This window comes from Pelecanus crispus, chromosome 1 (assembly GCF_030463565.1).
Source record: "Pelecanus crispus isolate bPelCri1 chromosome 1, bPelCri1.pri, whole genome shotgun sequence".
In the NCBI taxonomy this organism is placed as follows: domain Eukaryota; kingdom Metazoa; phylum Chordata; class Aves; order Pelecaniformes; family Pelecanidae; genus Pelecanus; species Pelecanus crispus.
This window is the reverse complement of record NC_134643.1, coordinates 52,106,107-52,131,581: the sequence shown is the minus strand read 5'-3', so window position 1 is coordinate 52,131,581 and position 25,475 is coordinate 52,106,107. Positions and strand designations below refer to the sequence as shown.

Below are 25,475 nucleotides of genomic sequence, written 5' to 3'. Positions count from 1 at the left end.
CCCAGAGCCGCACCAAGCCTTCAGGCTGGCGGCCTGAGGGGACCACCGGGGTCACGTTGCCATCCACTGCAAACACAGCATTTGCCCATTTCAGAAAGGTCCCCGGCACATTGTCCCCACATGCTACCATGGCCCACCGAATGCCAGAGTGCTCCGGAGCAAATGTGAGAGCTGTCACAAGTGATGGAAAGCTGCAACTTGTGCTGTAGGAAAGGGCAAGAGAGTGCAAAGGCTGGGGCCAGGGGGCCTGCAAAAGGGCCTCCAAGATGAGCCCTGGTATGGATAATGGAGGAGGGCAAAGGAAACCCCAGACAAACAGCCTGAGGGGGAAAATTCACTCCCACCCTGACCTGGGGATCAGTTTAACCCTTAGTATGCAAGCAGAACAACTGAAGCAGAAATCTGAGATTAAAGCCAGCGAAGGACCAGCGCTTTTCTCCACCCCCCATTCCCATCCCTCTACTTGTGCCCAGTCTCCAGCGCACCAAGGACAGTCAATATCCTCACACAAATCCAGAAGCCAAATACTATGGAAAAGAGTAAAACACTGCTTCAGGGCTCTCACTGGTAACCAGCAGGGAGCCCTGAAGCACAGGAATAACACAGTATCAGGCAAACACACGGAGATCCCGCAGAGCTGCATCGGGGTGAGGGAAACGCCAGGCATCCCCTGCCCTGGGATACGGCAGGATGCTGCGGCACCCCAGGGCTCCCGCCGGTCTCTGCCAGGCACCGCACGCCACAGGGCACCTCAGCTTAGCTCGCCTTGTTTCTTTTTTCTTACACCAAGAAGAAATTGTGGGAAGAACGGTTCGCTCTGGAAGTTCCAGTCGCCCCTGAAATCACGCCTTCCCTGTGGCTACACGACACGTGCTCCCTCGCCGCGTCCTGGCTCGGGCTCACGGCATCAGCGCAGTCACCCGCGGCGCTGGGGCAAGCTGGCCTCAGCTACTCGAGAGCCCGCTTCCTGGCTTGGCTGCCACGGTCCGCGACACTTTCCTCAGCAGCAAAAGAAACCCTGAATTTCCTCACTGAATGCGGGAGGGACCAAGCGTCCTCGCTGGGGTCTGCGGTGATCGTTTCCCCAGCGCCAGAGAGCCACTGACCTTCCAGTTGCTGCGTGGCAGGGGGAAAGATGCCCGGTAGCAAGAGGGAAGGGACACAGCAGAGAGGCAGAAGGACATTTATAAAAACTACTAGTTGTGAGGCATGCGGTGAAAGCAGCGTAAACGCGCAGAAACACATACAGAAGGCGTGCGCCAGGTCCTCAGGTAATGTAAATCAGCGCAGCCCTGTCGACTTCAATAGAGCTCCACATTTCTGAGCTGCAGCCCCCGTCTCCCGGACGGCCTAACGCTTCCCTAGGGCTGCATAAACAGCGGCAGCCACATCCTCAGAGGTGTGGTTAGCATGGCTGCAGGTCACAGCCAGATATCTGGCAGCGGCCCAGGTTAAGCAGCCTCTGCCACCCTGGGGAGCTCGTCCCCGCTCTGGCACAGCCCCTCCTGCGGTGCTAGCATGGGGCCCTGAGGCCACACGAAGAACTTGATCGGGGAACTGGCCCAGATGAAAAATAACCTGCCGAAAGACAACAGTTATTTCCAGCCAAATCAGTTCCCCAGCCCAGCGTACTCGTGCAACCACTCCCACTGCTGCTCTGGCGCAGGGAGGGGGAAGGCGCACGCATGGAAACCAGCAGCTGGAGTCAGGAGGAGGGCTGGGGCTGCCACTGAAAAAAAAAGTATATTAATCTAAATGTTCGGCTGGGGTGGTGGGAAAACACAAATCCTCTTTCTCAGCTCTCCGGTATGTTCTCCTTAAAGCACCAGCAGTCAAAGGAGAGCAGGATTTCAAATGCAATTTCAAGCCCTCTGAATGGATCAATCACTTCTAAATAAACATCTGCCTTTGGACTGCCTCTAGTGCTTTCACTGCCTTGTCCATCACTGTCTTTCCAAGATAAGGCGTGTGGAAGAAAGCCATCTCACAGGCAATTCTAACTATTTACCAATGTCAAATTAATGCACTTGGAAGCCGAGCAAAGAAGAATTTCCTCTGTTCTTTCACCATTCATAATGCTTTATATGCAGACCAAATCCAGAATATTAATGCTCGGAAGCACAAGTATTACAATCTCACTCATCTCTGTGAAAACCAAAATGGATTTTGTGATTTTGTTTAAGAAACCTCAGCTGAACAGCTGAATTTAAGAGGTATTTCCTTGTCTTCACAGGTAAAAGTTTGGGTAGTTCTAATGAAACATTTAGAGATAAGATCACAGTTGCTATTTATACCAACTGTGCGATCACTCACAGAAAAGCAGAAACCAAAAAGTGTAGGCAGCAAATCCCTATATACTTACTCATCAGTCAAATTTCTCTTCACTAGTCATTCATTTCCTAACACCTGCATGTCACAAGCACCCACTGATGACAAGATTGCTCAGTTTTATGAGAAAATAAAACCATTTTGGCACCATAAAGAATGAAGGGATAACCTTGTGGTTAAAGGGCTGGCCTATGAAGCAAATCATATAGACTGTATGCTCACATACAGTTGGTACGATTTCAATAGAGAACTTAACAACCAGATTCAGAAGGCACTTTGGCATCAACAACACTCCTTCTTTTCCAGTGATCCAGTTTGAGCGGGATGGATGGAGGGTAGCTCCATCTCCAGTTTTGTCTACAGCCTGGAACCAAGGAAAATTTTTCTGGAAGTGTGAATCAGGGATGTACTAACACCCAGGGATTTCAGTTCCTGGATGGATCCTCTAGCCACTTGTCTGCTATGCAGAAACTGGGTGGCACATCCTCCCCTTCCTTCTGCTGCCCTGGCACCTATGTTTCAGGAGAAGCTGTGATCTGGCTGCATAAAACGAGAAAGAGTTTTGAGACTCTGAAATCTAGTTTCACAGAGTTGTCTGTGACAGCAGAACTCAAACATGCATTTAAGTGTAGGTAAGAGATTAAGCCCGAGATGTTCTCCTTTGTTTCTTTTTTCTGTTGTTCTTGGTCAGCTTACACATCCCAGCCCTCCACATGCTGGCTCCTGTGGAGTGCCTAAATAAAGCATACAGGGACTTTCCCTAAATAAAGCATACAGGGACTTCAGCATTTAAAGCAATATTGTAAATACTGCATCTAGAGGTAAGCACATAACTATTGCAGTGTTCTGCAATTGGTAATATTATATGCCCATGTCCCCCTTCCCCCAAATCCTGCTCCTTTTACTCCTGGCACTTGTCCCCAGTGCTGCTGCTACCACCGCTCCCCTCTTCTCCTCTGGTCACCCAACAAAGGATTCCCACCACATCCTTCTCTCCCTGCCTTTTGTCATTGCCTGTCAGAGGAGACCCAGGTGAGTGCTCTGTCAGTGATTTTCAGCTGGCATCTGCCCAGCTGTTGTTGGAGACATGACTCGACAGCATCACATTTTCTCCCTCTAACTGAAGATGCTGCAAAATGCTGATGGGCTTTTCTGTAAGTAGTTGCATATGTTGAGATGTATGCTTTTCCCATGTTAGAAAATATGCATTTTCCTAACCACTGAGGACTGCAAATAAATGTTCTCAGGTCTGAATGTATCATTAGACTACCGTGATGGTATTGCATTTACATCTGGCAGTTCCCAACAGAACAATGCCTGGATATGAAATGCAAATCTTCATTGGTACCTTTAAGCACCAACAAAGCACTAAGAAAAAATAGTATCAATCCAAGTTCTGCATTACCTTTCTATGTAACTGACTGCCTCATCATCCATATCTCTATTCTTCCTGCAAAGTCCTCTCATTTTAAATAAAATTCTCCCCCAACCCACAGAACCGTGATAATGCCAATCTTAAAATGCTAACTAACCTCTGTTTTCTGCGCAGTGGCGATCCCCTTGGAAGCAGGTGCATTACAACTATCCTGAAAAAAAAATCAGCATTTCTCCATGTCAGGACAAGGAAGAGACAGATTGCTGCTCAGATGTAAAAAATACAAGGAAAAAGCATCACAGGGGATTCCAGTCCTCCCCAACAAACTTCACCTGGCAGGTGGTGGCAGGAGAGACACGTGTCCATTTACAGCTGGTACACTCACCCTTGCGTATACATCGTGAGCAGCTGGTAACACAGAAAACAGAGCTTTTGTAAGACACAGGAACTCAATCTCAATTCAGCCATGAATGTGAAATTTCAAGTGACAGAAAAAAACACAAACCCAAGAGAACAACCTGGCAAGCATGTAATGAAATGCATACAACACATAACCTGTGCTTACCCTCCAAGCCTATTGTTCTGTTGTGCTTATTCTGAGGACAAATTTAGTATGAAATACAATCTGTGCTGAGATGCTGAGAGTCATAAATTTCCAAAAAGCGTGAAGCAGACGGACACTTTGGGTTTCATTTTGCTGTGATTTTCTCCAGTACATAAGTGGCCAGATAGTACTTTTCAAACAGAAAAGGGCAGAAAACCATCACTGATTCTTTCACAGCTTGCCTGAACTTCTGTTCTGTGTGTGTAGTGCTAGCAAGTATTGTTAGTTAGCTGTTGCCTTTCCCCTCCAAAAAACATGCCTGTTAGAGACTAGTTTGTCCCTATCTTGCTTTACAATGCATCTATCAACATGGAGGAGAGCCAAGAGCAGCACAGGCCCTCTCCACGCATGCTGAGAAATGCTCTGATTTAGAGAAAGACAGTTCCTTCCCTGTGTTGCTCCAGGGACAGGGAAATGATGTGCCACTTCCTAAAAAGCAGGAGTTCAGTTTTATCCCAGGTGCCTATGAATTCGCCTCTTTGTATAGGGGAGGAGCGTTCTGAACGGGAACACTGTAGTTACCTACAGGACACGTTAGCCAGATCTTTCGAAGTTTTAACAACCACATATCATAAAGGTTTAGGCCATGTACTGGGCACAAACACTTTCTACTGCGAGCTCTCAACAAAGAGCGTGGCTCTGAAAAATAATGTATACAGAACAATAGTTATTCATTATTCTTGTTAGCAGATTAGATGTTACTTTCCGGTTTAATTGCATTCATGTTACCCATGGACCATATTTAAATTGCATTTGTCTCTATTAAAAAACGTCTCCATAAAGTGACTTTTATAGAATCTCTTGACTCCTCTGATCTAGGTCTTATCCTGAGTAGCAGGGGCCCACCTTTTTCACAAGGACAAAAAAGACTTTAATGTCATTGTGCCATCCTTTATTATCTCTTCAGGCACTTGTCATAAATTCACTCATTGTAATGACTCTCCTACAGCTAGCTGCCAGGGTCCCATTAAATAAAAGAGTCATCAGCAGAAGTAGCTTTCTAAGGACAATAAAAAAGAGGAGAAGGAGGAAATGGGTCAAGAAAAGGGATTTGACTGTCTTTAGTGAAATGTATTTCCTTAATAAATAGCAAAAAAAAAGATAATATTTCAGCCCCCCCTCCCCACACGCACACACAAAAACCCCTCAATGAACTTCAGTAGGAACCAGGCTCTTACTTTTTCAACCAAAATGTTTGTGTGATATTCCAAGAGCTTGAGGACAGCGATGCTTCGAGAACTAGACAATCTGGAAAAATGTGACTGTTAGACATACGCTGGATATTACAAGAAATAACTGTAAAAAAATAATTGAGTTGAAAGCTCATGTGCCTTCAGCTGTTATCTACATGGTATGTACTTCCTCTCATACATTCACTCACACTTTTGACCTATAAAAATAACTAGATTTTGTCCTTCCATAGCATCCTTCAGCTGAGTTATTCCAAGACTTTATACACACTCATTAATTAAGCTTGATGCCACCACTGCATGACATACAAAAATAATGTTATTGTCAGGATACAGATAAGGAAATGCTACCATGGAGCAGGGATATAAAATCATCTCCTGAAGAGCACACAATGGTATACTGTGGCACAGCCAGACCCCGAATTCAAGCCTTCTAACACAACAGACTGTTCCAATGTGAGAGACCCCCAACATACCGTACTTGTGTCTCTTTCTGTCTCAGAGACTTGGTTTCAGAGTCTTCTTTTGTAATCTATGCAGTAGCAATTTTCATCCTATTTAAATCTTTTATGATTGCATGAGTCAATTTGCCATTATTTCAGCCAGCAATTACTATACCAACAATTCAGTGACAGCTGTGGAATGAAAGAGTATCTTCTCCCACAAGCAGAATACCACATCGAAAAGTAGAGTTAGATATATACCACTTAAGCCATGGTCCCTTTCATCTGTGTGCCTGCAGATGTGTATGTCTGTGAAATGAATGACTGTCTGAGATCAAATGAAACCCATGTGCGCAGACTTTTCTGGGTTCTCTATGCTAGGAAGTAGATAGCTTTTTAATCCAGGAAAGTTACACAGATTTAAAGTATACCTACCTTGCAAAGGTAGAGAAAGCTTTGTCTTTATCACAGGCTGGCTTGTTCAGATGAAAACCAGCTTTGGCTACATCTACATTGTTAAATCAGAAGTATCTCCTAGCTCTACACGTCAGCATGGCACTTGGGTACTCATTGCAAAGGTCACCTGCACTGCTTGTTAGAAACAGCCCTTGGGACTGTTCGTATGCCTAAATGCCTTACTAAACGGATAGCAAAGAGTCTGATTTTTAAAGGTGTTTTAATGCTTGAAGTTGTGGATGAGCACACATAGACATTCTGAAATCCTTCACCAAGCACCTATTTGCATCTCCAGAAATCTATGTACCTGCAGAAATCTGATATGCTGGGCACAAATCACTTGCCTAGGTCATTACATGAGAACGGTCTGAAGCCATGAGCTACTGAAAAATAGTATTTTACTAGGAGTCGTATGTAAAAGTAAGGAATTTATCTTTCTGGCGGAGCTTGTCTTCTCTTTTAAGTTTGTATAAATACTTTAAAAATGACACTGTCAGATATGGTTTCCTGATTTTGTCTGTGTTGAAATTAATGGAACCTATTATTTTCTGTATGGCCTGGGCTGACCTTTCAAAATGCACCAGACTGCACTGAGTAGCAGGTATTTTCAAAATGTTTTTTTTCCAGAAATGATACATGAAGGAGCTTTGCAAGTGGATCTTCTTGTGAGACTGAGGTCACTTTACACGAGGTACCATAAATAGTCAACATAACTTCCACACTTGCATTATCTACTAATACATGCTCCTACGAGCTGAGATATGAGTGGCAGTAATACTGGCAGGCGCAAGCTAAGCTCACAGCCTTCTGGTTAACACTGTCAAAGAGCTCATCTTTGGCACAAAGCGCAGGCAGGGCGAGCTGGCTTCCGTAACACTATACTCTGAAAACCTGCTAATGGAGTAAGAGAAAACCTTAGTCCAAGAAGACAGAGAACCAAAACAACGTACTCCATAATTACAAGAAAATATGGCTTTTGGGACTGGGTCAATAAAGGACATTTTTTCCTTCTCTAATGCATTTGTCCCTCTTCAAAATCCACTGATAGTGTTTACTAAAGACAGCTTAATAGACCAGAATACTCATGGATATCACCCTAGCTACCACCTGCTAGTGACAAAGTCTTTTCTTCTCGATCCCCAAATCAGTATTGGACAGGAACTTGACACAACACTTGTATGATACCAGAGGAGCTTTTCCCATACAAAGGCCATAGGATGAGCTCCTGAGATCCCAATATCCCAAGGAACCTCCTTCAGGGGCAAGGGTCCCCGAGAGAGCGAGCTCTTTGCAGCGCTGAGCTCTCCACAACAACAGGTCATTGTAAGTTCTGGTTAACATTTCATTCCTCTTTCTACACAAAGGCAAATGAGATTCATGCAGAGTGTTACATGTCTTTTGGGCTATATTGTCTAGGAAAAGATAAAGGCAGGCATTTATCTGAATTTTCTGTTTCCTCTTCAAGCCACTTAAGAGCACATGGTATCCTTGAGCTTTTTGTCCCTCCATTTAGATTAAAACTCTCTTTTGTATTCCAACATTAAAACTTTAAAAAGGTACAAGGTCGACCTGTATTAAAAAAGCTTTGTGCTTCTATACAGACCCTTGAAGCAATGCAAGGGGGACGTTTTCCTCCTATTAGTCAAGTAAGACTCTACTGTGAAGGATTATCATCTGATCTTTGAAGCCAAAGCCTAGAGAACAGCTCAAAAGTCTAGACATTCAGTAATTTACCACCTCATTCTAAAACTTGTAGTTCCCCATAAAATGCACAAAACATCACGTACATCATGTGTCCAAAACAAATGGCTCAGGTCTCTAATTCTGAGAACTACCAGTGAACAAAGTAGTATAAGAATTATTGCAAAATGATGCAACCAGTAATTCAGAAACATGAATGAAATCAAGTCAAAATGATGCACCAGCCAAATTGCCCCTGAACCATGTATTTTTCTGCTAATCCTCTACACGGGACAATCGCTTTCTCACAAGTGTCTAAGTTAGGTTGCAACAGTTAATTGAATGTTAAGATTATTTATTGTACAGACATCCATAGTCAGATTCTCCTCTTATTTATGCTACTACAGTTTCTTGCAAAAACAAATTCTGTTTGCAGATGAGAGAAGGGTTAAGATGGGTTAATCTGTCAAGGCAGAACACTGGACCAACACTGCTTCCAAAGCTCCAGCCAGTTGATTGCCATTGCAGCTATGCTAAATTTCCTTAGACAGTGATTAATAGCACCAATATGCTCCTAATGCTAGAACACTGCACTGCCATAGGCTGAACTGAAGAAGCTGCTTCTAGCCGTAGGTTAACATGTTTTATTACTTCTAGAAAGGATTCCATATTAACAAATCTGTAATGATCAAGAATAGTGTGTGTGTACTCAAATCACTTGAGAAAACATGGATTTTTTTTTCAATGACTTTTAATAAAAAGCATTACCTACTCTCACACTTATTAGGCCTGTATTTATGCTCAGTTCTCCTCAGTAATAAAGGACAGTGAATAAGCATTAAATACATGCAATAGTAAAACATACCATTATCAGTTATCACCGGAGCAGTTAGATTGCAGAAACAGGATGAGTTTTTCAGCACTACATTTTCATAAAATACTTCAACAGGTTTTACAATTTTTATCATACAGGAAGTAAGGATTTTGCTTATGCTTGCAGCCACAGCAACCTACAAAACAACAAAAACAAGAATACAACAGATTTCTTGCAATACTTGTTAAGCTGTCACCTTGTCTTTACAGAAAACTACAAACTATGAAATGTACAAAATGAAAAGTTTTGTGGCAGAAGCAGACAATTCACTAGGGAGTCTCTCAAAGGAGAGGGCCTCTTGCAACTGAAGAAGCAATACAGAAAGAGTCCTGAAAGGTACAGCATTGCTTACTTCCAGAAACTATATGGATCTGTAAAATATGTTAGGGGAGCAATCTGGAATAATTTTGGATTTTAAAACAAGAATTTTGCTCTAACAGTGTCATATGCTGTTATAGTCCCTTAAAAATATTCAAGCAATAATGTACAAATCCTCACAGAGAGACAACATTTGCATCCATAACCAAAGTGCACTTAATTATGAAACAGAGTTTGTCTTGTAATGAATTATCCTTTGTTTCTGGCTGAGAGCGCTTTACAAATATGATCACATTAGCGCATTCAATCAGGAAACCAGAAACAATAGCATGCAGATTAAGTGGCCAGTAACAATACTTGATAATCAAATACTCAAGGCTGTGTGTGCTGTGAACAGATACTGAATAAATACTAATATCAAACACTTAAAGATGCATTTGTGTTAGCATATGTGTCCCAGTGAATGATTTGTAACTTGTTACAAAGCTCAGAACTTACATAATGCGCTTGATATATACAGTCACTGGCAATATTAAAATAGCTGATAAAATGATATAACAGAAACATTGCCTTTGTCAGCATAGTGAATTTTTGACTCAACATCATGAAGTATAGCTTCAGGATACATTCTATAGGAGAGGAGGAGAACACCTATCTGATTAACACATTCAACTTACTGGGATTTCCAATACATTTGCCAATTGTTGAGGTAAGAGGGACTAATATATGGAATATGGTGACAAAAGAAGGGAAACTGCAATAAGCGACAAAATGACACGTTTTAAGTCACAATAAACAAACACACATAAAAATGGGTGTACATACCTGATTTTTGGCAGGGAATCTTAGCACGACTTTCAGATCTTTATCAGGTGCATGTGAAATGTTATACCAACCCTTTATGCTGTTTGAACTTGTACAATTTTCTTTTAATGTGCACCTAAAAGTATACATAAAATTATACTAGCCTCTTTGTCGTGGCTTTGACTTCAGACACTGTACTTCAACTTATTTGATGTTATTGATTTTTTACAGGAACACTATTGATTTTTTACAGGAATATGGTTATAACTGCAAAAAGCTTCAGGAAAACAATCAGTAAAATCTTCTGCTTATCAAAATAAATTGCAATGCATTGATATGTGCTCTAGGGTCTTGATTAAGTCAATAGGACTCAAGCAAATATTAGATGCTTGGCCAGCAACAGTGGACTTAGTAGCCTGGGATGGAATTCATCATGCCCAACTTGATTGCTCCATTGTACAGCTCTAGATCTGACCCCCCCAGTTCCCTCTACACTCAATGGGGAGAAATACACTCTTTCAGGGTGCAATTCACCTAGCTTACTTTAGACATTCATATAAAAATGAAATGAATCACACTATAGAAGCTGCTTGTTCTCTCCAGAGATCGTAAGAGGAGATGGGGGTGAAGCTCAGATGTAGAGCTACGCTACGAGTGTGTATAGTTGATGAGATGCATCCTCCTTCCTAATCTCCTCTGTCATCCACTGATGTGAATGGTAATCTTTCCCTTTTATGTCAGTGCACTTCATTAAAAACAACAGGTTTGGTAAGGTAGTTCGAAATAGATTTCTCTGCCTTCAAGAATAAAATCCATTTCAGAAGTAAGACAGCACAAAGTAAATACAAATGTTATAGATGCCAAATTGTAGGCAACAGAAACTACACAACAGAAAAGTAAGGAAGAATGAGGAAACACTGGATATACAAGTATTACAAAGATTACACGTTTTAAAAGCATGTGATAAGAAAAAGAGAACATAGGCATACAAATTTGATGGACAATCACTGAGTTTGAAAGGTGAATCCTTAAAATACTGTCTGCTGTTAACAGTTAATGAACAATCCCTAGATTAACTCCAAGTTATATCCTATAACCCCTAGACAATTGATATTGTCAATATCAGATATATCTGAATATAACAGATCAATATTATTTGTGAACCACAAAATTAACATACAGACTCAGACAACTACTAAGTCTGGCTTTCTTGGAAAGGTGGACTGGACCAGGCCCTATACAAGTATGAAGGTATAAGGCATGAAACCCTAGGATCAGATTTCAGACATGCACAGATATGTGTACAGAGAAAAGCAGAGTCGAGATTTTTTTTTTAATCTTTCACAGCAAGCTGGTTCTTTATACTGCTAAAGATTCCTCTTCACAATTGGAATTGAGTTCTTATTTCATTATGATAACACGATACCTCTGCATACTGGTTCATTCATATTTACTTAAGTCTCTGCTTCGCTAATCTTGTATTAACTACAGATCCTACTGAGTTTGCCTTCTCTGCCTCGCTAAAGCATACCGATTTCCTCATGACATGAGAACATGGTTTCAGAGAAAGTTTTGGCTTCCTTTCCCAAGCTACCAGCCCCTGAATGAAGTCCACAGTTGTCACACACACCGACCAAATTCAAAAGTAAGTCTGGTCATGTCGGATAACTAAGACATAGAGTGTTATTTCCATACGGAAAACACATGTAAAACACCAGTGCCTTGTATTGGAATAATTTCAGCATACTTCAGGTAAATCTGATTCATCTATAGAAAATCTGTAAACACTAAGAGAAATCACACAAGGCTATGACTAATTGTTTTGAATGATTGTGAATGAAAAGGAGAATTTATATATCTTCCCCTATGGAAGAAAGAGTAGAAATAGGAACAGTAGAAACATTTTGTTTCACTTTGTTTTCACTTGCAATAAGATGTGCAGGTTTTTTCATCAAAATACTGGATTTGAGTTCACCCTCTTTAAAATTAAGCACTGCTGGTAAGTTTTGTTTAAAAAATGAAGTGCAAATTTAATATAAAATTTATTTCCCAGTAAGAGTATAAAACATATCATCAATCTCAAAATTGCTATGGAATATATTGCTTTAGTGGACATGTATGGACTTTGATTAAAATACTGCCTAAAACTATATCTTCCTCTTTTTCTAAAGCTTCACTCAGAGCTCTCTTCACAAAACCAAATATTGAATGATGCTAAGTGCTTAACAGTGAAAAATTATGTGGGTGTTGAACGGGATTCACATTATAGTAATTCATTTTTTCTCCAAAAGAGTAAATTATTTCTGTTTCAACCAGATGGAAACTTTCGGTGATTCCCCTCATAAACAGGGGATTTACTGACTAACAACTGTTATTCGCAAACTCTTCATAAGGTAACTAAAAGCCTGAAAAGCTTAGCACTGTAACACATACAGTTTCTAACAAGGTAGCAAAAGAGTTTGAAGAAAACACATTACAGAATAAACACCTACTCTCTTCTAATAATTACCTTTGCAAACACAAAGTAGCAGGTCTTCAGCAAAATCACATTAACATTGAAACAAACAAAATGGATAGTATTAACCTTCTAAAAGAAGGCTACTAGTGGAATTCCTCAAAAATCAATCTTATAACCACTTTTGTTCAATGTTTTAATCACTGATGAACTGGCATAAAAGAAGGTTTACACTGTCAACATCCACTGATGATACAAAGTTGGGAACATTACCGTGCAGAGGAAGATGAGAATATCACACGGGAAAACTTGGATAACCTTGAAATGGGATGACATTTCAAAGCATAAAGTACAAGAACATGTACCTAGAGCAATAAAAATCTCACAACCCATACGTGTTATAGACTGGAAACTCATCAGTTGGAAAGAAAACAAAGGAAGGGAAGGACCTGGGGGCATTATTTGATCATGTATGATTGTGGCCCATCAATGTGATGCTGTCATGAAAAAGACGTTTGTGATCCCAGGACACACTAAGTAAGGTGCTTCCTGGACAGACTGATTAAACACCATTGAGCAGGTACAGCTGAAATCTCTGGAATACTGTGACAGTCCTGGCCATCCTTATTTTAACAGGATGCACAAACTTCACAGAAGGGCTACTGGAGCGGAGTTAAGAAAGGAGTATCTTATGTGAGAGGATCTTAGTGACGTTAGCTGTTTTAGCACACCAAAATGAAAGTGAAAAAAGAGACTGCTTTCACAAAAACATTGAGGAGATAAGTGTGAGGGAGGGGGAAAACCTATTTAAGCCAAGGCAACGTGAGCACCAGAACAAATGAGTATAACCTGTCCATGAACACTCATGTGATGAAAATGAGCAGACCAATTTTAACCTGCAGAAAAATGAGACTTTCTGATAGCCACACAATGAGGGCAGGGAGGACAAAAAACCTATCTAAATTTAGGATGATCCTTGATTAGTTTATGAGTAGGTTTACATGATGTGGTTGCTTGCAATTGCAAGACCAGGCTTGATGACCCAGGAATTTCTCCAGTCCAGGCCAAAGACATACAATAGCTTTCAAACCTGCTTCAGAGAAAGCAGCAGAACTAATGACGCAAGTGTGAGGGTGAAGTGTTTAGAAAGAAATTGTCCTCTGGCCTAAACTGAAGGCAGTGGTTCCAAAGCAAGGAAATATGAATACTGAAGGCAACTGAGCAGTCTTTCCTCGTTCTCACATGAAGATGCTCCCAGCTATTAAGATGCTTGAAGCACAAGTATATAATTTTCTCTCTCAATCAATCTGGAAAGCAAAAACATCTGTTCTAAAACCAAAATAGTTTCTCCGTCTTAGCCCAACATATGTTTTATGGGTAGATCTCAAAAAACTGAGGGTTAACATGGTCTTTAAAAGGCGCAGAGCTCCCTTTCACATGACAGTAAAGTGTCTCACATTTATGGCTATGACTGATTCCATAAAAATTCAGTAGATACAATCTTGATGCTGAATAGCTCCAAGCCAGTCAAAATGTACACTGACTAATAATGCATTGCGTTTATATGAAAGTCTAAAATACAAAAAAATACCTTTGATTCAAAGAACACCACCCACAGTAGGGATCCTTTGCAGATAAGCATTCTTGCTCAGAAACGTATCTACCACAGTTTGCAACTGGTATTCTTCTCACCTAAAACCAAAGAATGCAATAACACACCAAATTAAAATAGCCTCCATAAACAGGGAAATTGAGGGTGACCATTAAAAATCTGACAGCAACCAAGCACGATCCCTTCAGGAAAGTTTTCCTATGGACTCCCCTCTGCCAGAACACCTTTGGATAGAAATATGCAGCCTATTTCAGACACGCTGTATTTTGCCATCAGATAATGAAACGCCTCTGACAATGACAATTTGGTTTGACTACTCAAAGGCCAGCATGGGCAGATTAATGCAAGAAAGACTGATTAGCATAGTGAATTATAGATAACAATAGAAAGGAGGTATATTTTACAAATAATGCTCTGTTTAGCAGAACACCATTTTCCTCTCATCAGAACGGAGATTTTTAAATGATTGATGAAGGTACATCCAAAAATGCATGCGCAAAACAAAATGCATCTGTGTTTGCATCACCATGTCAGGTTACTGCATGTGCACACTAGAACAAACGCATGCAACTACTTAGCATGCATGAAGATGCCATTTCAATAAGTAAATGTAGATAATTGTGGCTATATTGTATGCAGCTATACTTGTACATTCAGCTTGAATATCCTAGCCGGCCATTTTCAGAAAAGGAAAGGAAAAAGAAAAAGAGAAAGCTGATTACAAATACTGAATACAAATACAAATAATGTTATCAATAACAATGTTAATTAATAATATCAGTAAGAAAAATATTCCTAATTCAAACCATTTTTTACAAATTTGCAAGAATTAAAAGTTCCTATTTTGTGAACAGAAACAAGGATACGCGGCTTCCTGCAGAACTGTATTTACTGTTTTTTCCAGCCATATCTTGCAAAATGCAATTTATTTGAAGGTGTGTGAGATAATCAGAAACCAGCCAACATCACAGACTACTAGCCAGTTAAGAAAGACAGTGCAGAAGCCTTATTTAAGCTCGAAGAGATGATCAGAGGCATTTATTCCTAAAAGCTGTTGTTCCTCTACAAAAAAAAAGCTTTAGCTTTTACCAAAGCTAAAGAAAATTCAAGTCTTTACTTTGAATATCTACATATACTTTTGACTTTAATTTTGATTCCTTCTGCATTTGTGATACATGGTTTATATCAGTCAGGAGTTCTACCACCTTCCACACTCTCCCAGACAGCAGGCTAAAATGCTATCTTTACTGCTGGAAAAGTGATTTTATTGTAAATGAAGGTAATCAAGTGCTGGGTGAAATCCTGTCCAGCTAAGATGGACAACCAGCCCTTATGTTTTCACTGCCATCTTCCCTACTGCTGGCGAGACAAAAAAATTTGCTGAGTTGATGCTCAGTAGCCCTGCTGCAGGATGTGCTGCAACAACTGCGCCGGCTCCTGGGAGCTGCTCTCTGCTTGGCATGCACCGCTGACGCATTCGTTCACATCCAGTAGCTCCCAGTGATTGCTGAACTCTTCGGCCTCACTATGCACACCCATTAATGACTTCTGATTGCGTTTTTGTTTTGTTGGAGTTTTTTTTAAAGTCTATGCCTAACTGAAGACAAAGAGAATTTTATCATTGATTTCAGCAGAACTAAGACTTCAAACCCATTTCTCCGGTTAAGAGATTTCTCCACATTAGAAACTCCATAACTGACTAGCAAACCCTGGCCTACCAATACCTGGATTGCTAATTCAGAGGAACTCCATCTCCAAAGAGTATACAAGTTTGCTAGCTCCAGGCTTGATTCTGCATGATGCCTCCAGGAAAAAAGAGAAACAAAGACCCTCTTGACAGAACGGCTTAAAATAAGTATGGGATTAAGGGTGTTGCTGGATCATAGCTACAGTGGGCAGCACCATGACAGTGGAAGCTCTTCTGAGCTCTGCAGAAGTGTAGTCCAAACTTAGACAACATAGCCAGATATTAGATGTAAAGTTGGTAACTGCAGTTTGGATATTTAAGGTCTAGCTCTTACCCAAACTGATGCTTCACTTATAAAGTGGCAGAAATCCTTAAAGCAGTAGTTTACTTGAATTTATTATTTTATTTAATATTGTGCTTACCTTATTGGCAGAGGACAGATAGATGTAGTTGTTATCTACTGGATCAAGTCGAAGTTTGGGGAAAATGGAGGTTTCTTCCTTAATTTCATATAAAACCTCTGGGCAATTAGATTCCATATCCTCATTAAGAATAGCCTAAAACACATGAAATTAAATTATTCACAAGTCCTTTCATTGATCAGTCAGCATTTTAAACAAAAGCCTAATTTCAGCTACATCAGAGCTTCTGAGATGATTTACTGTGCCCTGATTCAATTCACCTGCTGCACTAGCTCTCACACTGCAGAAAGATGGAGGAAAAGACCACCAGAACAGAATTTCAACAAAATCCATGCCAGACACATTCTGCACTGCATCTGGCACTGGTTTAATGTATGAAACTTCCCTCCCACCAACTATGTTCCTGACCGACAGAGAAACTGAATGTGGAAGAGACACCTATATCCCAAAGTCATAATGTGTTAAGTACTCCTATGAACGGAGAAGAAAGTATTAGCCTTCAGAAAACAAATTAACATCCAGACACCCATAATGTAAAAAGGAACCTATGCAAGTTACTGACAACTGTCTTCAGGACAGAAGTTTCTTTGTGGCTTCTGTGAGTATACGTCTGAGGTGGTATTTCTTTTTCTTACCTTGCCCAACTCTACAGTTTTCCACCACCCTTGGCACAGAACTCAAGAGAACCAGAGACCACAGCAACTTTATTTTGCAAGTTAATAAGCACACCAACAATGATATAAGGTTTTCCATAAACATGACTAAACAAGGGAGATATGTTCATGGTGTCTCCACTGTGCTAAGGAGACACGGAAGACTTCAACTTCTTTTTTCATTATCAAAAGCACAGTGAAACACAATGGGGAAAAGCTCTTCAAGCTCTCTACTATACTCCTCTCCAACTGCCTGCTCAATAAAAACAAAAAATGAGAGTCATCCTTTGCACTGTAGACAGGAAATGCGCATTCTTGCAAAACGCAGAAAAAAATGAAAGCATAAAAGACATTTGACTGGATGGTTGAAAAGTTTGATAATGAGATAAGATGAGTCTCACTTCCAGGTGACTGATTTAAGCTACCGTAAGTCAACTATTCAGAAGCTAAGGCAAAAATGAATCTTGACTTTTCTCTCTAATGGACAGCTATTCACATCACACAGATAGGCTAATAAACAAATAAATATGCTTCCAAAATCTAACAATATTTAATATTGCTACTGGAAAATCAAAGCAAGGAAGGAAACAAAAGACACCGTAACTGAGAACTCCACAGTCCATAAATTGATGCTGTGGGAATTAGCAGTTTAATGAAATGTTTCCATGAATTTTAAGCAGCGCACATAATTGCTTTTGAAAGTTATCTTGCTCTCCAAGTAGCAATACAGCAGTTACTTCACAAGCAAAACAAAAAAAGAAATAGATATTCAGGGGATTATATCTGTTTATAATACAGTGCCTAAACCAGGAAACAGTTACCCACTTGAACACAGCAGCAGTTGATGGAGAAGGGAAGAACTGTCATACTCAGCTTACCTTCAGTAACTGTCCATCATCTGTTCCCAAAAAGAGAACTATCTGATTCAAAACAACTGTGCCATAAACAGCCATTAATCCAGAGTGAATCAAGGTAGGTAATTTCTTGATGGATTTTGCCTCCTGAAAATCAGATGTAAGAGAAAGCTATTACAAAATCATTCACCTATATTGCAAAACGTTAAGAAAAAGAAAAAGAAGAATCCTTGGAAAGATTCTCAGAGAACTCAACTTCAGACAATACTTTAGGTAACATTTTAATTCTGACACAATTTCAGAGCAACATATCATTGGAAATGGCACATGAAACATGAAACTACTTCTTTTTTATACATGGCAACTGGTCATGTCTGTGATAGAGATTACATCACTGACCTCAGTGGGACACAGACTTGGCCAAACAGCAGCAAGTTGCTTTGCAAGAGAATTTCTCTTTTTTGGGACATAATGCCCTGGGCTTATTCTGAATTGTCAGTTCTTCTCAATGAAGCCATGCTTTGCCATCACCTGACTGCACCTACCATGAAGGCTACAGATACACTCAGCAACCACTTTTAAAGGCATGCAAATAGTCTGGAGAAAGGAGGCACTTCAAACACACAGCCTTTTTTTGTGTGTGTGTCAGAAAATGCAGAGCTTCATCCTCCCTTTCTGGTTTCCTGCTTTACACTAAAGGAAGTTGAGACTTGTGTATTACATGAATATAAAAATGAGGTAAAACAGCATAAAGTTCATGTCAGGGAGAACATAAATGTACCCGTGTGAACTTTAAAATCAACGTTACCTACAATTCTCTGCCCAAGCTGAAGAAAGTTAAGTGACAAACACGTGTAAGCAGCTCATGAAAGAAAACATCATGCAGGAAATCCCTGTATCTTGTGGAAGGAAAAACCAAACAAAGTAACCCCAACTATAGACGATCAAGTGCTGAAAGGAAGCGCTGATGTGTGAGAATGAGGTCATTCCCCAGGCGAGAGATGGTCTCTGCCCCGAACTCACAACAAGCCCAGATATCTCCCTAGCAAGCAGTACTTCAGTTTTGCAGTCCTGTAATTGCTTTAAGTCGATCTCCATGGCAGATGCTGCCAAAGGTGTGATCTCACCTGCTCTTCAAATGGATCCAACCCCAGCCAAGCTCCACCTCCCCTTCCCTTCTATTAGTACAATGCTTTCCAGTGAGCTTGGTTAAGGAAATGAGGCGCACCTAGAAAATGGTCTGTAAACCCATCTATCTACCTACCTACCTACCTAAATTTTCATTTCAGTCATTCTCCTCATCACATGAGCATGTGGCTGCACAGACACCAGTCCTGGCACAAAGGAGCAGCAGGCATGGAGAGGTGGGAGAAGAGCTCAGGTAGGACCAGGTCCTTCGGAACAAGCCCAGTAGGTCAGCTTACAAAGCCCAGAATCTCAGCCTCAAGGACGGATTCCTAAACCTACAGGAACCCTCTGAGTGCAGGAACTTATTTCACTTTAATGCACAAGACAAAGTGTGAGAATGGACCATTAAAAATGACATTTCGCAGAAAGGTGAAGGCATTTCTCAAAGTTACAAAGTGAATCCATAACACAGTAACAGCTGAATTCAACTCTCTTGCATGGTAGGATGCTGGCTTAACCCCAAAAAGTCTTTCCACATAGAAATGAATTTTTTCTAAACTGCAATCCTAAGTCAATTAAAATCTTTTTCAGTCATCTGAATTATTTTAATTAGCTTGCAAGAACAGCCGCTTCGAGTAAAAGAAGACTTGATTAACTTTCATATTTAAAGACTATTCTTGTTTCATGCAGCAGGGAGAAGACACAGGAACTGTCATGTACTGGCACAGAACTTCAGTAAAACCCACTTGGCATGAGACTCCACTACCATGGAGGTCTGTTTTAGATGGGGGGGGAGAAGTGATTGCAAGCATTTTAAGGTGGAAAAAGTTAACTCACTTTTCCATTAGCTGACAAGGGTGCATACAGTGAGCCTTCACTCAGCCTAAGGAGTGAGGAGGTGAAGCTTCCAGGCTTTCATTTCCACCAGAATTAGGATTTTTTTTTTCTGCACTGCACCGTATAGTAGTATAAGGAAAACAAACCACCCTAGGTTCCTCGCAGACTCTGTACAATAAGATCACAGAAGAGGGGAGGACTCACCCAGTCTCTGAAAAGCTTTGCTGCCAGATTTTATTTTGACCCACATACTAGTAAAATAACTAGTGTCATCTCAGTGCATCCTCCTCATCTGACTGAAGAACCAATACTGACAAGTGTGGAAGCCTCCTCCCCTCACTCTGATTGCTAGAGGGAGGGTCAATGCGACATTGAGCTTATAGAGATAAGAGAGGGAATTTAGATGGTGGGCAGTCACAACAAAAATTGCCTTCTCTCTTTTGCAACCTATTTCTCCAGCTTGCCTATTCCCTCCAGGGTGCAGCTGCTGCTTTCACCCTTCTGTCATCCCTTTTCCATGTGCATTTATTTTTTTTAACAATCTCTTTTACCTCTTCCACTGTGACTAATGGGGTTACAGCACTGTAGGGCCTTCCCAAGCTTTTCCTTTCACAGCTAAATCCATCCTTAAAATGCATTTACAGTCTAAACTTCCTTTGTACTTGAAGAGTCACTCATCTCCATAGTCATCTGTCTATCCTGTAACATTGTCAGGCTCATACAAAAACAAGAAAAGCAAAAGAAAAGACAATACTGCTCTAGAAGACCTTTCTTTCTTTAATTCTTCAGTTCTACCCTCTGTTCTATTCTATAGTCCCCCAAAATCTTCACATGTGCAGGTAAGCTCAGAGATCTCCTGAATTAACTTACACTTTGCTTTTAAGTTCACCCCCCCCATGCTGTTTTGTTATTGGCATGAAAGGTATTTATACTAATTTTCTATTTTGCATCTCATTTTCAGATTTATCTCCATATGATTCCAGCTGCAGCAACCATATTCACACTTCTACTTTCTGTCTTGATTTCCTCCTGATTATCATATATTGCGTGCCTCAGAGGGAAGGGCAGCATTTTTAGCTCGTGAAGCACTCAACATATTGCAGCTGGCCAAAAAGTAAAAATAAAGGGTTTGAGCATCAGACTGAATGAACAGATGCAGCTATACAAAAGGACAAAAGACTTGTGAGCAGCATATAGCAACAGTCAACACTGGAACAATACATAGATGTTTTTCCTAGAGGGAAAAAACTTCAGGAAGCTCATTCTTCTTTCTTAACTTCACCACCCTTCAACCTCCTCCACCAATTTTTATTATATCAGAGGGTAACAAACTTAAATATTGGTGCAGGCACTGAGCTAAGGAATGAGGAGATGAACTGTTCCAAAATTTTATTTCCATGAGGTTTTTTAATTTGTGCACTGCATAGCAATGCTAGGTGGATAAACCATCCCAGGCGAGCAGACCGCAAAAAATCAGGGAGGATGACCGGGAAATGAGAGTGCCTTCACAGAGACCTTGCAGAGGCAAGATCCTGAGCCCCATGATAGAAGGTAGGAGGGACAGTCAGAGGCTACGCTTGAGCAAGAGGTTGATGGAGACTCCTGAGATGGGGGAGGCTAGGAATTTGTGACTATTTGCAGCAGCAGAAACACTCCTTCCTTAGATTTGAGTTTACAGAATTGATAAAGTGTCCTAATAACCAATAAGGGAGAACAAGCTCTAAGGAAGGCTTTGAAACCAACTGAGCTTGAACAGAGCATTAGCAGATAGCAAGAGGAAGTGGCGGGTGACCGTGCTAGGAGCTTTTCTCCTGTCAAGGATGAAGGTGCACAACTGCTAAACCGTCATGCTGTTACAACAGGTCTCTTTTTTTCAGGGGCCCCGATCCATTACATTGCAGAGAGACCGCCAATGATTTTCCATTCCTTGGACCACTACCCATTGTTGCACATCCACGTGGACACCAAAGACATCGCCTAGTGCAGATCAGGACTACGGCGCTCTGGGGGCAAAGTGAAGGAGATGGGAATCCAGGCTTTGTTAACACTATGGGGTCAGTGAAGGGTGATGCTCTTCTGGATTTGCTACTCACAAACAAGCAACTGAAGATGTGATAATCAATGGCAGCCTTCACTGTAGTAACTATGAAATAACTGAGTTCAGGATCCTGAGGGCGGTGAGGAAAAAACAGCAGAGTACAGAGCCGGAGACCAGGCTTCAGCTTGCTCAGGGAACTGGTTAGTGGGATCCCCTGAGAGGCAGCTCTGAAGGGAAACGGAGCTCAGGACAGCTAGTAGGTCTTTCAGGACAACCTCCTCCAAGCACAAAACTCAGAAGAACAAGCAGACATATCAGGAGATGGCCGCGAGCTAAGCAGAGAAGTCATGATTGAATGTCAATGCAGAAAAACAGTATAGAGGAGGTGGAAGCAGGAAAAAGCAACTAAGGAGGAACTGCCTGGACATGTAGGGATGGTATTAGGAAAGCCCAAGCTCACCTGGTGTTGAAACTGGCAAGGGATGTTATGGGCAACAAGAAGAGCTTCTACCACCACATGAGCAATAAAAGAATAAACAATGAAAATGCGTGCCAGCTGCTGAATAGGTCAGGTGATTTACTGACAGTGGATGCAGATAAGGCTCTGACTTGACCGGCAAGGTCTTGTGGTTCTTTGTACCTACAGAGTTCAAGGAAGAGAGAAACTACCAGTATTGGAAGAGGATTAAGCCAGGGATCTCTTAAGAAAACTCAGCTTATAGAAGTCCCAGGGAAACCAGATGGGATCTGTAGGAAGATGCTGAGAGACTGTCTGATGACACTGTGAGGCCATTTTCTCAAATTTCAAAAGCTGCAGAGATCAGGGGAAGTCTGAAACAACTGAATAAAGGCAAATATTGCACCCATCTTCAAAAAAAGACAAGAAGGATGACCTGGGGAACCACACATTGGTCAGTCCCAATTTTTCCCGGGGAAAATCATGGAGCAAATCCTCTTGGAAGCCATTTCTAGGCACAAGAAGAAGAACAAAGTGACTGGGAAAAGCCAGCATGGATTCACCAAGGATAAATCGTGCCTGACCAACCTGATTGCCTTCTATGATGAAATGACTCAATTTGTGGAGGAGGGGAGAACAGCGGATGTCATTGACTTTAGCAAGGCTCTTGACACCATTTCCCGCAGCATCTTTGTATCCAAGTTGAGATGTTACAATTTAGACAGGAGGACTACTGGATAGGTGGAATAACTGGATGGATCATCAGGCTCAAAGGGTATTGGTTAATGGTTTTTACTCTACCTAGACACTGGTGACAGGTGGAGTTTCTCAGGGAACCTATCCTGGGACATGTCCTGCTCAATATCTTTATCAATGACCTGGAGGAAGACACTGAAAGCTTCTGAGTTAAGCTTGCGGATGACATCAAAATACATTTTCATGCCAGGCTGCAGGGCTGCCATTCAGAGGGACCTAGATAGGCTGCAGGAATAGGCCAACAGGAACCCCAGAAAATTCAGCAAGGACAAATGCAAAGTCCTGCACCTGGGACGGACTAACTCCCTGTGACAGTACAGACTGGAAAGCAGCTCTGCTGAAAACAACACAAGGGTCCTGGAGGACAGTAGGCTAAATGGTGTCTCCAGGCAGCAGTGAAGGTTAACAGCATCCTGGGCTGTTATCGACAGCAGCATAGCCAGATCGAGTGAGGAAAGTGATTATTCTCATTTACATAGCACATGTTCAATTGTGTCTAGGATACTGTGCTCAGTTCTGGGACCCTCAGTACAGCACTGATCTTGATAAATCAGAGCGGCCACAGCGATGGTCAGAGACTGCAGCACCTGCCCTCTGAGGAAAGGCTGAGGGAACTGGGCTCGTTCCCTACAGAAGAGGCAATTTCAGAGGGACCAGAGAAACAGAGCCAGGCTCTTGACTGAGGTGTACGCAGGACAACAAGAGATAATGGCACAAACTGAAACAGAGGAGGTTGCTGGTGGACAAGAGATTAAAAAATATCACTATAAGGACAATTAAGCAGAACAGGTTGTCCAGAAAGGTTGTGCAGTCTCCATCCCTGGAGGTTTCAAGATCTGACAGGACAAAGCCCAGAGCAACCTTGTCTGATCTGACAGCTGACCCTGCTGTGAGCAGGGATCTGGACTGAAGGCCTCCTTTGAGGTTCCTTCCAACCTGAATGACTCTGTGATCCCAAGGAAGTGAATCCTCTGTTCCAGAGCCCCCGGGCTCTCAAAAGTTTCCCCTAAGAACACCTGGTGAAGCCAGATGACTAACACCAACTCTTCTTCTTACTGACAGTGTGAGAGCTTACAAGTCTCCTACGGCACACTTCCCACACCAAACAGGGATGAACTGAAAATTAATTGTAACCGGACAGAAATATTCACTCTAGAAATGTTAACTCTAGAAATCTGTCAAACATCAGATGAAATACTAGCAGTCTGGTAACACACAGATGACTTTACTACTAGAAAATTATTACAGGATCAATTTTGATACCAAATGATATTTAGAAGTCTGTATTTCTTTCCTTAAATAAAATACTATGAATCATTTTGGAATGAGTTACCACACACATTCAAATGTCATTCCTGCAAATTAATGGCCATGATTAAACTGATGTGACTCTGTTGACTTCAAAATCTCATTTCAGTAGAGCTTATATCAGCTAAGATTTGTCCTAGGATTCCAAATTATGCTCAATAAATTAAGGGGCATATACCAACCCACATATTTATCACCCACTGAAAAATTCAAAGAACAGACTGTTATACATCTTTACTTGCATTAAATAGCAGATGAAAATCCAAGCAAGATAGCTTAGCATTCAGTAGCTATCGCAGCTACTTAGCCTTTGCACATCATAAAATAAACACCTTAATATAAACTACAGCAACTTCTCTCTGTCTTACACATATATGCCGAACACTTTTTTGGATTTTCTCCCTGAAAAATTGTAGAATCCTTTTCTTCCCATGCAACTTTTTTTAATGGCAAAACTAATTTCCAGATTTGTCATTGAGGTTAGGCAACATCCTACAACTCTCTCCTGTTGACGTTCTCTAATATGAGCACTTTTCCTACTCATCTGCTTGGCTGTGATCCACAAGATCCTGGGATCTCTGGGAGAGATCTGAGTTTCTAGAAGCTCCTGTTCAGCCATGGAACAACAGAAGGGAAGGTCTTCTTAAAGCTCACTAGCTACTGGAGCAAGTTTGTGACAAATTCCAGCATTTGTCCTATGTATTGGCTAAGGAACTTCTATTTCATAACTGTGATCCACCAGAAATATTTGTTAGTGCTCAGTCAGGTTTCTGAAAAGAAACGGAGAATGAGATTGGGCAAATTCGTATTTATTAACTAAGGAAATCGTGAAGAAGATGCGCTTATGTACATGCAGATTATGCTAGTGAGTCCATTAACACATACACCTCAACACTGCATATAAGTAGATATAATCAAAACTAAGAGACATGTCGATCAGAGGAAAACAAGCTGAATATAAAAGACACCACTTGCCTCTTGCTAGTTATGGATCACGTCTCTGGGAATCCAGTATTATATATGTCCAGAATAAACACATCCAACTAGGACAAAATGCTTTGTGCATACTACTGCACAAAACGAAAACAGAATTAGCTGGGTCTCATAAGCAGCAATTCCACAGAATTTGTAGCAGTCACCTACTTTTTGATGAAGTTGGTAAGTAAGGATCTTAAAAACTACTAATCTTCAATGGC

General features: G+C 41.2%; 1 protein-coding gene across 1 annotated transcript in view; it reads right to left on the bottom strand.

Annotated features, from left to right (window-relative positions):
- Positions 1-25,475, bottom strand: part of PLXNC1 (plexin C1) — a 68,330-nt gene that overhangs the window by 38,570 nt on the left and 4,285 nt on the right. Inside the window, exons 2-9 of the mRNA XM_075708708.1 lie at positions 17,780-17,902; positions 16,249-16,383; positions 14,119-14,219; positions 10,094-10,208; positions 8,942-9,086; positions 5,486-5,555; positions 4,036-4,111; positions 3,861-3,914 (exon numbers count right to left, since the gene is read on the bottom strand). Of these exons, the coding sequence (XP_075564823.1) occupies positions 3,861-3,914; positions 4,036-4,111; positions 5,486-5,555; positions 8,942-9,086; positions 10,094-10,208; positions 14,119-14,219; positions 16,249-16,383; positions 17,780-17,902 (819 nt within the window). The remainder of the gene's footprint in view (positions 1-3,860; positions 3,915-4,035; positions 4,112-5,485; positions 5,556-8,941; positions 9,087-10,093; positions 10,209-14,118; positions 14,220-16,248; positions 16,384-17,779; positions 17,903-25,475) is intronic.